A 13,621-nucleotide genomic window follows, 5' to 3' on the forward strand; every position below is an offset into this window, starting at 1 on the left:
CAGCCATTGAGAAGTGCTTATTTAAGTTTTCGATAATCATGGATTTATCGGTGGAGACCGTGTTACCTAGCCTCAGTGCAGTGGGCAGCTGGGAGGAGGTGCTCTTGTTCTCCATGGACTTCACAGTGTCCCAGAACTTTTTGGAGTTGGAGCTACAGGATAAGTGAGCTTTTCAAGAGGAAGAAAGTCAACAATCTGGTCAATCCACATTTTAAATGTAGGGGGGGTATTAGAGGCCCACAATAGAAGAATACATTTCTTAGCAAAGTATGTAATAGTCATGAGCAAATTTTCTCTGTCAGGATCAAGAACAAAGTCCTGCTGGGCATTAAGAAGATAGATACACGGGGTCATATCAAACTGTACCTCTAGTATTTTCTGTGCAGCAGTATGTACAGATTGCCAGAATCTGGCAATCTCCCTACAGCTCCAAAATACATGCATATAGGTTCCACTTTCAGAGGTACATCTTTTACAGTTAGGAGACCTATCTGTTTTCATTCTATGGAGTCTCAAAGGAGTATAATAAAATGTGTACAAAAATATGTAATTAGATTCTTTCATTTTTACACTGGTAGAGGAGCAGTATACCCTGTCGCAAACCTCTGTCCATAACTCATCACTAATAGTCAGACCAAGGTCCTTTTCCCAGATTATTTTCAAAGGAGTAAAGGAGGAGCTTCCTTTCTCAGAAAGGAGTCTATAGATGTAAGATATTTTGCCTTTAATGGATTGTGCTGTGACAAGAAGGGTTTCAACTTCATTCAACTGAGTTCTAAACCTCCTCTTGGAGGTAAATGAGGAAATTACATGTCTAATTTGAAGATATTTAAAAAAAAATGGGATCTTGGCACATCAAATTCACTGCAGAGCTCTTGAAAGGATTTCAGTGTAGTGGTTTTCTGATGAAATAGGTCTGAAAAGTTCCCGATTCCTAGAGTATGCCAAAGATTAAAGTTGGCATCCCTCAGGGCTTTTGGCAAGTCTGGGTTGCCTACTATAGGCGAGTGAGAACATATTTGGGAGGAAATGCCCAGGTATTTCTTACAGTCCCTCCACGCTAGTAGGGTGCTGTAAATCGCAAAGGGTTTTGGCTATGTTGCCCACTTCACTAAAGTTATTAATGAATATAATTGAGCTTAAGGGCAATGAACCACAGGATTGGGCTTCTATCTGAATCCACGTTGACTCTTGTCTGTTTGTGATCCATGTTAGCATGTTGCGGATTTGGGCAGACCAGTAGTACAATTGAAGGGAGGGAAGGGCAAGGCCACCTTTAGATTCAGGTTTTGATAAAGTGGAAAACTTGATCCTAGGTTTTTTATTGCCCCATATAAATTTGGCTATGCTTTGGTTAGTTGTTTTGAAGAAGGAAACTGGGAGATAGCATGGGAGCATCTGAAATAAGTAGTTCAGTCTAGGGAGGACGTTCATACGGATTACATTAATTCTTCCTACTAAGCTAATTGGGAGGGAGATCCAGGTTTGGAGATCATTCTTGATTCGATCCAGGAGTGGAAGATAATTTTCCTTAAAAAGGCTATTCAGATCTGGTGTTATGAAGATCCCGAGGTATTGAAAACCCTGTTGGAAAGGACAAAGTGTCTTCATAGAGCTGGTGAGTGTAATATTGAGAGGGCAGACAGTGGATTTGTTCAAATTGATCTTATAACCTGAAAACTTGCCATACTGAGCAATTGTGTCTAAAATGAGATGGAGGGAATTCTCAGGGTTGGATATGTAGAGCAAGACATCATCCGCGTAAAGCGAAATCTTGTGCTGCAGGCCACCTGCAGAAACACCCATAATACTTGGATTGCTCCTTATCAGCTCTGCCAGAGGCTCCGCCCCCAACAAGTAGAGCAGCGGGGACAGCGAGCACTCTTGTCTTGTGCCCCGTTCCAGAGGGAATCTGTCAGAGTTCAGTCCATTAGTAGTCACCATGGCATTTGGATGAGAGTATAGTGATTTGATCCATTTAATAAAATTTGGGCCCATATTGAACTTTTCTAAGACTGAAAACAGAAAGCTCCACTCCATTCTGTCAAACGCCTTCTCAGCATCCAGTGAAGCCAGCAGGACAGGGGTCTTTTGTGTGTTTACTTGATCAATAATATCAAAAAGACGGCGAATGTTATCAGAAGAGTATCTGTCTCTAATAAATCCAGTTTGGTCCGCTTTTATTATTTTGGGAAGAAGAGTGTTTAGTCTTTTGGCGAGCAATTTGGTAATTATTTTATAGTCGAAATCCAACAAGCTTATGGGCCGGAAGGACGAGCAGGATAGGGGGTCCTTGTCCTTTTTTAGCAACACTGTAATGCGAGCTGTGTGCATTGAGTCTGGGACAACTCCGTTTTTGCAAAAATCCTCCAGCATTGGCATGAAGATAGGGCTGAAATGGGGCTGAAATGGGGCCAAAAAGCTTTGTAGAACTCTCTGGGGAATCCATCTGGGCCTGGGGACTTATTAGGTGGCATGGAGGTAATTGCCTCCAGGATCTCCTCAGGAGTGAAGGGGGAGTTGAGATCTTCCTGGTCGGTCTCTGATAGTTTAGGTAGCGAGATTCCCTCTAGGAAAGAGTGGAGTTCTGCCTCTGTGTGTTTTCTCTCAGAGGTATATAGTTTGCAGTAAAAATCATGAAAAGTTAAATTGATCTTTTTTGGGTCATATGTGACCTCGTCCTCTGCTGTTCGGATAGCCATGATTGTACGCTCGGACTGCTCCTTTTTTAATTGGTAAGCAAGCAATCTACTGGGCCTATTGCTATACTCATGGTATTTCTGTTTAGTAAATTATTTTTTATTTTTTATCTCCCGAGTGTAGTCCAAATTCAGTTTGGCTTTGGCTGCTTTAAGATGACTCCAGGAAGTGCTGTCTAGGGATTGTTTATGTAATTTTTCACAGCATTCCAGCTCCCTCTCAAGATCTAGCCTGTGTGCTTCCATTGCTTTTTTCTTAGAGGAAGCATATGCAATTAGATGACCTCTTAGTGTGGCTTTAGCAGCGTACCACATTGTGGCCGGAGAAACAGGAGAATCTTTATTGTCTTGTGTGTAGTTGTCTATCCATGTAGTTACCAATGTATGGAACTCGTCATTTGATAGCATGGAGGTGTTGAATTTCCAGCTCTTTGACCTCGGGATGTTTTTGCAGAGGTCAAAGCGGAGGTGGACAAAGGCGTGATCTGAAAGTGCTATGGGTCCGATTGTACAAGTGGCTGAATTTATGAAACTCTTTGGGATAAAAATGTAATCTATACGGGAGTAGGTGTTATGGACATTAGAGTAGTATGTATAGTCCATAGATGAGCTATTATTCTCTCTCCAGATATCTATCAGTCCCATCTCTTTAGTAAGAGAGTTCACATCTTTGCAGATCTAGGATTTGTGGTGGGGACTTGAGATGATTTGTCTAGGGTTGGGTTAAGGGTACAATTAAAATCTCCGGCCACCACGCCAAAGGAGACACAATGCTCATTGAACAGGGTTATAATTTTTGACATGAAGGCAGGAGTATCTGTGTTAGGGGCGTATATGTTTAATATAGTAATTGGTTGACCATATAGTGACCCAGTTATCAAAATAAATCTCCCCTCCGGATCAGATATGTTTTTGTTTATTATGAATGGAACATTTTTATGGATAAGTATGGCTGTGCCTCTACTGTTTGATTTGAAAGATGAGAAATACACCTGTCCCACCCAAGCTCTGCGGAGTTTGGCATGTTCAGCATCACAGAGGTGTGTCTCTTGTAATAGGGCAATGTCTGCTTTTTCCTTTTTTTAGAGCACATAGTATCTTTTTTCGTTTTATTGCATGCCCTAGACCATGGCAGTTCCATGTCAATAGATTTAAGGTACTAGTCATCGTCATAGAGCAGTAATCGAACTTTAGTGCAAGTCATCGCTGGGTAAAAGAGGATAGTAATTACAACTGCGTTCACATAAAAGGAAAATAAATGGTGTACATAAAATAATAATCTCTGAACACCCCAGCCGAGTTCCCAAACAACTCGACACATCCCGTTGGATCTATTACCCCCCCGCTCAGTCTCAATTCTGTGTTCCGAATAAAACAAAAACCGGGAACAGTTAGCAACGCACAACGTCTCCCTCTCCCCACCAAAGAAATGCCTCATCCTCTCCACCCCGCATTGAGTAAATAACACAGTTGCCCTCGTCCAGACCACAGTAAAAGAGGGGAGAAAAATAAAATCAATAGCCCAGCCTACATATACCTCCCCCAAGGAACATAGGGAACCCCAGGTAATAATAGCAACAACAAAAAAAAACAGGGAAATAAAAGTAGGCTGAAACATTAGTAGGCCTAGGTTAGGCCATCCCTCTCAGTTAAAGGAAAATAAATATAAATTGGACGGCTATAATGACATTTAGGGGGTGGGTCTCTGGATATCGGCTATATGTCGTCTTACCTCCTTTAGTAATGGCATTAATCGCATTTAGTCATTGGTCTGTTTCTCATTGGCCAGGATTGTCTTTCAAAAAACGTGTCGCAAGGCTCCTTGGTGAAGAATCCTGAGCTTGTTTGGGTATTTGAATCCCCTGAAAATGCCTCGGTCAAAGGAGTATTTCTTCACTTCGTCAAATTCTCGTGCCCCAGGACTACCTGACATGATGACTCCTTGCTGTCCCCAGTCCACCTGACTGTGCTGCTGCTCCAGTTTCAACTGTTCTGCCTTATTATTATTCGACCATGCTGGTCATTTATGAACATTTGAACATCTTGGTCATGTTCTGTTATAATCTCTACCCGGCACAGCCAGAAGAGGACTGGCCACCCCACATAGCCTGGTTCCTCTCTAGGTTTCTTCCTAGGTTTTGGCCTTTCTAGGGAGTTTTTCCTAGCCACCGTGCTTTTACACCTGCATTGTTTGCCGTTTGGGGTTTTAGGCTGGGTTTCTGTACAGCACTTTGAGATATCAGCTGATGTACGAAGGGCTATATAAATAAATTTGATTTGATTGTCACCTTGCCCCCTATCGCACTGAGCTGAGAGTTAATGGCATCTAATTTGGTGTTTAGTTCTGTACGTTGGGATCTCAACTCAGAAAGGATGTCTTCGACAGAGTGCGAGGTTGGCATTCGTTGTACCTCGTGGGGGAGCGGGTTCTCTTGCTCCTGGCTAATGGCGCTAGTTTTTTCTGAAGCTAGCTTCTTCTTGGAGGCTTTTTCCGTCGCTAATACTCGAGTCCAGGTAAAAATGTCACCTGTAGTGTCGCCTTTTGTAGCCGCCATGACTTTTTCTTACTAAAGCTAAATGAGTGTGAACTTGGAGTGGAAACTACTTGTGCGGAGCTCTTAGTTCATGCGGCCATCTCGTTCAAGGGTCACGTGATCCCCCCCGGGAGCTGCTTTTTTTAGACTTATTGACCATAGTCTGCTGCTGGAAAAACTTGTGTTATGGCTTAACACCCCCTGCTATATTGTGGATAAAGAGTTACCTGTCTAACAGAACACAGTGTGTGTTGTTTAATGGAAGCCTCTCCAACATAATCCAGGTAGAATCAGGAATTCCTCAGGGCAGCAGTCTAGACACCTTACTTTTTTCAATCTTTACTAATGACATGCCAGTAGCTTTGAGTAAAGCCAGTGTGTCTATAGTGCATTCGGAAAGTATTCAGACCCCTTAACTTTTCTCACATTTTGGTACGTTACAGCCTTATTCTAAAATCTATTCGTCCCCCTTATAAATCTACACACAACAACCCATAACAAAAACTGATATATCACATTTACATAAGTATTCAGATCCTTTACTCTGTACTTTGTTGAAGCTCCTTTGGCAGCGATTACAGCCTCGAGTCTCCTTGGGTATGACGCTACAAGCTTGGCACACCTGTATTTGGGGAGTTCCTCCCATTCTTCTCTGCAGATCCTCTCAAGCTCTGACAGGTTGAATGAAGAGCATCGCTGCACAGCTATTTTCAGGTCTCTCCAGAGATGTTCGATCGGGTTCAAGTCCAGGCTCTGGCTGGGCCACTCAATGACTTGTCCAGAAGCCACTCCTGCATTGTCTTGGCTGTGCGCTTAAAGCCGTTGTCCTGTTGTTACGTGAATCTTCATCCCAGTCTGAAGTCCTGAGCGCTCTGGAGCAGGTTTTCATCAAGGATCTCTCTGTACTTTGCTCAATGTCTTTCCCTCGAGCCTGACTAGTCTCCCAGTCCCTGCTACTGAAAAACATCCCCACAGTATGATGCTGCCACCACCATGCTTCACCGTAGGGATGGTGCCAGGTTTCCTCCAGACATGAAGCTTGGCATTCAGGCTAAAGAGTTCAATCTTGGTTTCATCAGACCAGAAGATCTGGTTTCTCATGGTCAGAGTCATTTCGGTGCCTTTTGGCAAACTCCAAGTGGGCTGTCATGTGCCTTTTACTGAGGAGTGGCTTCCATCTGGCTTCTGGCCATCTCCACAGAGGAACTCTGGAGCTCTGTCAGAGTGACCATCAGATTCTTGGTCACCTCCCAGACAAAGGCCCTTCTCCCCCGATTGCTCAGTTGCCCGGGCGGACAGCTCTAGGAAGAGTCTTGGTGGTTCCAAACGTGTGTTTTTGGAGACCTTCAATGCTGCAGACTATTTTTGGTACCCTTCCCTAGATCTGTGCCTCGACACAATTCTGCCCCGGAGCTCTAAGGAAAATTCCTTTGACCTCGTGGCTTGGTTTTTGCTCTGACATGCACGGCCAACTGTGGGACCTTACATAGACATAGACCTTACATTCCCAAATAATGTCCAATCAATTGAATTTATCACAGGTGGATTCCATGACATACCCAAATATAACTGCCTGTAGCTCAGGCCCTGAAGCAAGGATATGCATATTATTGGTACCATTTGAAAGGAAACACTTTGTAGTTTGTGGAAATTTGTAATGTAGGAGAATATAACACAATATATCTGGTAAAACATAATACAAATAAAAAAACACCTGTTCTTTAGTATTTTGTTTGTACCATCATCTTTGAAAGGCCATGTCTTGCTCCCAGACAAACTAAACAACTTCTTTGCTCGCTTTGAGGACAATACATTGCCACTGACACGGCCCTCCACCAAAACCTGCGGCCTCTCCTTCAGCCCAGCCAATGTGAGTAAAACATTTAAACGTGTTAATAACCCTCGCAAGGCTGCCAACCCAGACTCCATCCCTAGCCACGTCCTCAGAGCATGCGCAGACCAGCTGGTTGGTGTGTTTACGGATATATTCAATCAATCCCTATCCCAGTCTGCTGTTCCCACATGCTTCAAGAGGGCCCCACCATTGTTCCTGTTCCCAAGAAAGCTAAGGTAACTAAGCTGAACGACTATCGCCCTATAGCACTCACCTCCGTCATCATGAAGTGCTTTGAGAGACTAGTCAAGGATCATGTCACCTCCACCCTACCGGACACCCTAGACCCACTCCAATTTGCTTACCGCCCCAATAGGTCCACAGACAACAATCACACTGTACACTGTCCTAATCCACTTGGAAAAGAGGAATACCTATGTAAGAATGCTGTTCATCGACTACAGCTCAGCATTCAACGCCATAGTACCCTCTAAACTCGTGATTAAGCTCGAGACCCTGGGTCTCGACCCCGCCCTGCGCAACTGGATCCTGGACTTTCTGACGGGACGCCCGCAGGTGGAGAGGGTAGGAAACAACATCTCCACCCCGCGGCCCCACAAGGGTGCATCAGCCCTCTCCTGTACTCCCTGTTCACCCATGACTGCGTGGCCATGCACGCCTCCAACTCAATCATCAAGTTTTCAGGCGACACTACAGTAGTAGGCTTGATTACCAACAACGTCGAGAAAGACTACAGGGAGGAGGTGAGGGCCCTCGGAGTGTGGTGTCAGGAAAATAACCTCACACTCAACGTCAACAAAACAAAGGAGATGATCATGGACTTCAGGAAACAGCAGAGGGAACACCCCCCTATCCACATCGATGGAACAGTAGTGGAGAAGGTGGAAAGTTAAGTTCCTCGGCATAAACATCACGGATAAACTGAAATGGTCCAACCACACAGACAGCGTGGTGAAGAATGCCAACAGCGCCTCTTCAACCTCAAGAGGCTGAAGAAATTTGTCCTGTCACCAAAAACAATCATTTACAGATGCACAATCGAGAGCATCCTGTCGGGCTGTATCACCGCCTGGTACGGAAACTGCTCCACCCACAACCGTAAGGCTCTGGGTAGTGAGATCTGCACAACGCATCCCCAGGGGCAAACTACATGCCCTCCAGGACACCTACAACACAGGAAGACCAAAAAGATAATCAAGGACAACAACCACCCGAGCCACTGCCTGTTCACCCTGCTATCATCCAGAAGGTGAGGTCAGTACAGGTGCATCAAAGCTAGGACCGAGAAAATGAAAAACAGCTTCTATCTCAAGGCCATCAGACTGTTAAACAGTCATCACTAACATTGAGTGGCTGCTGCCAACATACTGACTCAAATCTCTAGCCACTTTAATAATAAAAAATTGCATGTAATAAATGTATCACTAGTCACTTTAAACAATGCCACTTTATATAATGTTTACATATCCTACATTACTCATCTCATATGGATATACTGTACTCTATACCATCTACTGCATCTTGCCTATGCCGTTCGGCCATCGCTCATCCATATATTTATATGTACATATTCTTATTCATTCCTTTACACTTGTGTATATAAGGTAGTTGCTGTGAAATTGTTAGGAATTGTTAGATTACCTGTTAAATGTTACTGCACGTTAGGAACTAGAAGCACAAGCATTTCGCTACACTCGCATTAACACCTGCTAACCATGTGTAAGTGACCAATAAAATTTGCTTTGATAATAATGTATTATTCCAGCACAGGTGCAATTTACATTTTGGCCACTAGATGACAGCAGTGTATGTGCAAAGTTTTAGACTGAGCCAATGAACCATTGCATTTCTGTTCAAAATGTTGTTTCAAGACTGCCCAAATGTGCCTAATTTTTTTATTAATAACTTTCCATGTTCAAAATTGTGCACTCTCCTCAAACAATAGCATGGTATTTTTTTTAACTGTACTAGCTACTGTAAATTGGCCAGTGCAGTTAGATTAAAAAGAATTTAGGCTTTCTGCCAATATCAGATATGTCTATGGCCTGGGAAATTGTCTTGTTAATGCTAATAGCATTAGCCTACGCTAGCTCAACCGTTCCGTGGAAGGGACACCGATTCCGAAGAAGTTGCTGCAGTTAGTTTCAGAAAGAGTGGCATGGAATATGTTAGTCCTAAATATTTCAAAAACGATAAGCATTTGGGACAAATCATTCACTAAACCCTAAACCTCAACTAAATCTTCTGATTAATAAAGTAGAATTTGAGCAAGTTGAGGTGACTAAACTGCTTGGAGTAACCCTGGTTTGTAAACTGTCGTGGTCAAACATGTTGATACATAATAAAGTGCTGCTCTGCCTGCCTTTTTAACAACACTATCAACAAGGCAGGTCGTACAGGCCCTAGTTTTGTCACATCTTGACACCTGTTCAGTAGTGTGGTCAGATGCCACAAAGAGGGACCTCGGAAAATTACAATTGGCTCAGAACGGGGCAGCATGACTGGCCCTTAATTAAACATACACGGAGAGCTAACATTAATGACATGCATGTCAATCTCTCATGGCTCAAAGTGGAGGAGAGATTGACTTCATCACTACTTGTTTTTGTAAGAAGTGTTGACAAGCTGAATGCACCCAGCTGTCTGTTTAAACGACTAGCACACAGCTCAGACACCCATGTATACCCCACAAGACATACCACCAGAGGTCTCTTCACAGTCCCCAAGTCAAGAACATATTATAGTACTACTCTATTCCACATCAGGTAACTGATGCAAGAAAGTAGAATCAAATAAATTTTTTAAAAAAGACTAAAATACACCTGTGAAGAGACACACACAGACACGCTGAAACACGCACATAAGACACGCACGTACAGATGGATTTCGTATTGTAGATATGTGGTAGTAGAGTAGTGGCCTGAGGGAACACACTTAATGTGATGTGAAATGTAACGTCATGTAATATTTAAAATTGTATATAAAACAGCCTTAATGTTGCTGGACCCCAGGAAGAGTAGCTTCTGCCTTGGCAACAGCTAATGGGGATCCTTAATAAATACATATAGAAATCAACATCATGGGATTCAGAGTGCAATGTGGTAGCCATGGTCTCCTTACCTTCAGATAATCTTTCCTCAGATACTTGTTCCTCCTGCGCTCCTCGTTCTGGTTGAGTACAGGTGGAACCTCTGGCCACTTTGGCTCCGTGTCTGACTCGGATTTCAGGCTGCCATCGTAGGAGCATGAAGAGGAGGGCTGCAGAGACAGAGAGAAAGAAAGAGAGACAGAGCGACAGAGAGAGAGAGACGGGTCAAGATACTGGACACTGTATTAACCAAATGGCAATGCAATAATGGACAAAACCCCCTTGGCTTTAGCAGCACTAGAACATCATTTAAAAGAGATGATTGACCTAAAGCCTCTCCCTACGTCACTCAGTTATAAAAGGCTAACACATGCACACAGCCACGTCTTCACATGGACGGTGATGAGGGTGAGGAAACAAAAAGGCACGAATGAAAATGGAGGACCTCAGAGAAAGCGTCGTCGTCGTCTGTGAAGTCAGGGTCCTTTCCAGAGAAAGACAGAGAGAGGTGAACGACATGAGTGAAACCCAGACACCAAAACCAAGGCCTCGCACGCGGACACATTAAAAAGGGGAACTGAAAACAATGACCACGGTGTAGTATTACTCGCACAAAATGGGAACAATGAGTAGCATGTTCCCTGTGGAAAACAGGACAGGAAGTACTTACCTGCCCACTCAGCACTGTCGTGCCACTGTTCGCTTCATCCAGAGAGGCACTAGGAGACAGACAGGAAAACACACTGACTCACTCAGTCACACGTATTTACCTTCATGGACAATACCCTCATTTATTGGACAGTGTGTCATCACGAGGGCAGCCAACAGTCAATAACAACAGACAATGGAACCTTTACTGCATAGACATGGAATCACTGGCCACCTGAATAATGGAACACTAGTCACTTTATGAAATGATTACATACTGCTTTACTCATCTCGTATGTATATACTGTATTCTATTCTACTGTATTTTAGTCAATGCCACTCAGACGTTGCTCGTCCTAATATTTATATATTTCTTAATGACATTCTTTTACTTTTAGATTTGTGTGTATTGTTGTAAATTGTTAGCTACTACTGCACTGTCGGAGCGAGGAACACAAGCATTTCGCAACACCGGCAATAACATCTGCTAAATATGTGTATGAAGGTTGTGCAATGTAACAAGAATATTTAGACTTATGGATGCCACCCATTAGATAAAATACGGAACGGTTCCGTATTTCACTGAAAGAATAAACGTCTTGTTTTCGAAATGATAGTTTCCGGATTCGACCATATTAATGACCTAAGGCTCGTATTTCTGTGTGTTATCATGTTATAACTAAGTCCATGATTTGATAGAGCAGTCTGACTGAGCGATGGTAGGCACCAGCAGGCTCGTTCATTCAAACAGCACTTTCGTGCGTTTGCCAGCAGCTGTTTATGACTTCAAGCCTATCAACTCCCGAGATTAGGCTGGTGTAACCGATGTGAAATGGCTAGCTAGTTAGCGGGGTGCGCGCTAATAGCGTTTCAAACGTCACTCGCTCTGAGACTTGAAGTGGTTGTTCCCCTTGCTCTGCATGGGTAACGCTGCTTCGAGGGTGACTGTTGTCGATGTGTTCCTGTTTCGAGCCCAGGTAGGAGCGAGGAGAGGGATGGAAGCTATACTGTTAAACTGGCAATACTAAAATACCTATAAGAACATCCAATAGTCAAAGGTTAATGAAATACAAATGGTATAGAGGCAAATAGTCCTACAATTCCTATAATAACTACAACCTAAAACTTCTTACCTGGGAATATTGAAGACTCGTGTTAAAAGGAACCACCAGCTTTCATATGTTCTCATGTTCTGAGCAAGGAACTTTAACGTAAGCTTTCTTACATGGTACATATATTGCACTTTTACTTTCTTTTCCAACACTTTATTTTTTCATTATTTAAAACAAATTAAACATGTTTCATTATTTATTTGAGGCTAAATTTATTTTATTGATGTATTATATTAAGTTAAAATAAGTGTTCATTCAGTATTGTTGTAATTGTCATTATTACGAATACTTTTAAAAAACTTTTTTTTTTTTTTTAAATCAGCCGATTAATCGATACCGTCTTTTTTTGGTCCTCCAATAAATCGGTATCGGTATCAGCGTTGAAAAATCATAATCGGTCGACCTCTAGTGTAGATTGATGAGGAAAAACAATTATTTAATACATTTTAGAATAAGGCTGTAATGTAACAAAATGTGGAAAAAGTCAAGGGGTCTGAATACTTTCCGAATGCACTGTATTTTTGAGACAAGATCCTATAACACGAGTCACTGGGACAGTTACGATGATGGCATGCTTTTGAGTGTATGACTAGGCTCAACTTGCGCCCAGGAAACAGGCTAGTTTTATGCACGTGACCCAAGGTCTTAGAGTGTAACGGGCAGAAGTAATGTGTTTAGGTAGAGCTGTGCTGTACGTACCTGCGGATAGCCTGAGAGGGGGACCTTTGTTTGCTGCCGGAGCTGCCAGAGTGACTGAGGAACCTGGACAGGTAGACAGAGGGGTGGTTAGTACCATCTCTCCATTTTCTCTCTGCAGGCACAATGTGTTCAGGCAGTCATGATATAGAATGGGTTCAGGTGGATTTAAGAACTGGAGAACAACAGACAATCTATCGAAGGGTGTGCATTCATCTCACAAGGCACAGAAACATGCATTTAATTCTCCAACCTGACAGTGTTCTATACATACATCCACCTTCTTAAACGTTCACAATCTCACATCTGTCTCTACCTGTGTGCACGGCCGGCAACCCTCCTTCGATGAATTAGACTCTCTGCTCTACAAATTAAGGATCGTCGTCTAGTAGCCACACATCATGTGTGCACCAATCAGGTCCAAGGAAGAGGCGAGGTGGAGGAGGAGCAGGAGATGGATGAAGCAGGGAGGGAATAAGAGGAGAGAAGAGGGGAGCCAATGACAGGGAGGTTCGTTAGATGCAGAGCAGGAATAGAGATAGTTAAGAGCGTGGTGATGGAGTAACTTCAGGAGAAAGAAGAGTAGTAAAATGTCTGGAAAGGAACTAAGGTCTGCGCATACAATGGATAAAACACAGGTAACACTCTTGGGAAAAAAGGTTCTATCTAGAACCTAAAAGGGTTCTTCAGCTGTCCCCACAGGAGAACCCTTTGAAGAACTGTTTTTCTTTGGTTACAGGCCGAACCCTTTTCCCACAGAGGGTTCTACATGGAACCAAAAAGGTTCATCCTGGAACCAAAAAGGGTTTATCGTATGGGGACAGCCGAATAACCCTTTTGTAACCCTTTCTTCTGAGAGCGTATAGAAGGACCCAATGCAAGAGAAATGATAACGTGCACTCTTCACGTATCACCTGCTGTCTGCAACAGATATGGCTGGCTCACGCTGACAATTGATTATTGTTAACCTAATAACTATGGGTAGAACC

General features: G+C 43.1%; 1 protein-coding gene across 3 annotated transcripts in view; it reads right to left on the reverse strand.

Moving 5' to 3' along the window:
- LOC115135606 (leucine-rich repeat and calponin homology domain-containing protein 2-like) overlaps positions 1 to 13,621 on the reverse strand; it is an 85,354-nt gene that overhangs the window by 13,512 nt on the left and 58,221 nt on the right. For 2 of the 3 annotated variants that reach the window (XR_010464895.1, XM_029670489.2), the window contains exons 12-16: positions 12,949 to 13,017; positions 12,636 to 12,698; positions 10,847 to 10,895; positions 10,622 to 10,660; positions 10,209 to 10,346 (exon numbers count right to left, since the gene is read on the reverse strand). Coding sequence is in view for 2 of the 3 variants with exons in the window: in XM_029670489.2 (XP_029526349.2) it covers positions 10,209 to 10,346; positions 10,622 to 10,660; positions 10,847 to 10,895; positions 12,636 to 12,698; positions 12,949 to 13,017 (358 nt within the window). In the remaining variant the exon portion in view is untranslated. The remainder of the gene's footprint in view (positions 1 to 10,208; positions 10,347 to 10,621; positions 10,661 to 10,846; positions 10,896 to 12,635; positions 12,699 to 12,948; positions 13,018 to 13,621) is intronic. The other variant, XM_029670493.2, reaches the window with a different exon arrangement.

This window comes from Oncorhynchus nerka, linkage group LG10 (assembly GCF_034236695.1).
Source record: "Oncorhynchus nerka isolate Pitt River linkage group LG10, Oner_Uvic_2.0, whole genome shotgun sequence".
In the NCBI taxonomy this organism is placed as follows: domain Eukaryota; kingdom Metazoa; phylum Chordata; class Actinopteri; order Salmoniformes; family Salmonidae; genus Oncorhynchus; species Oncorhynchus nerka.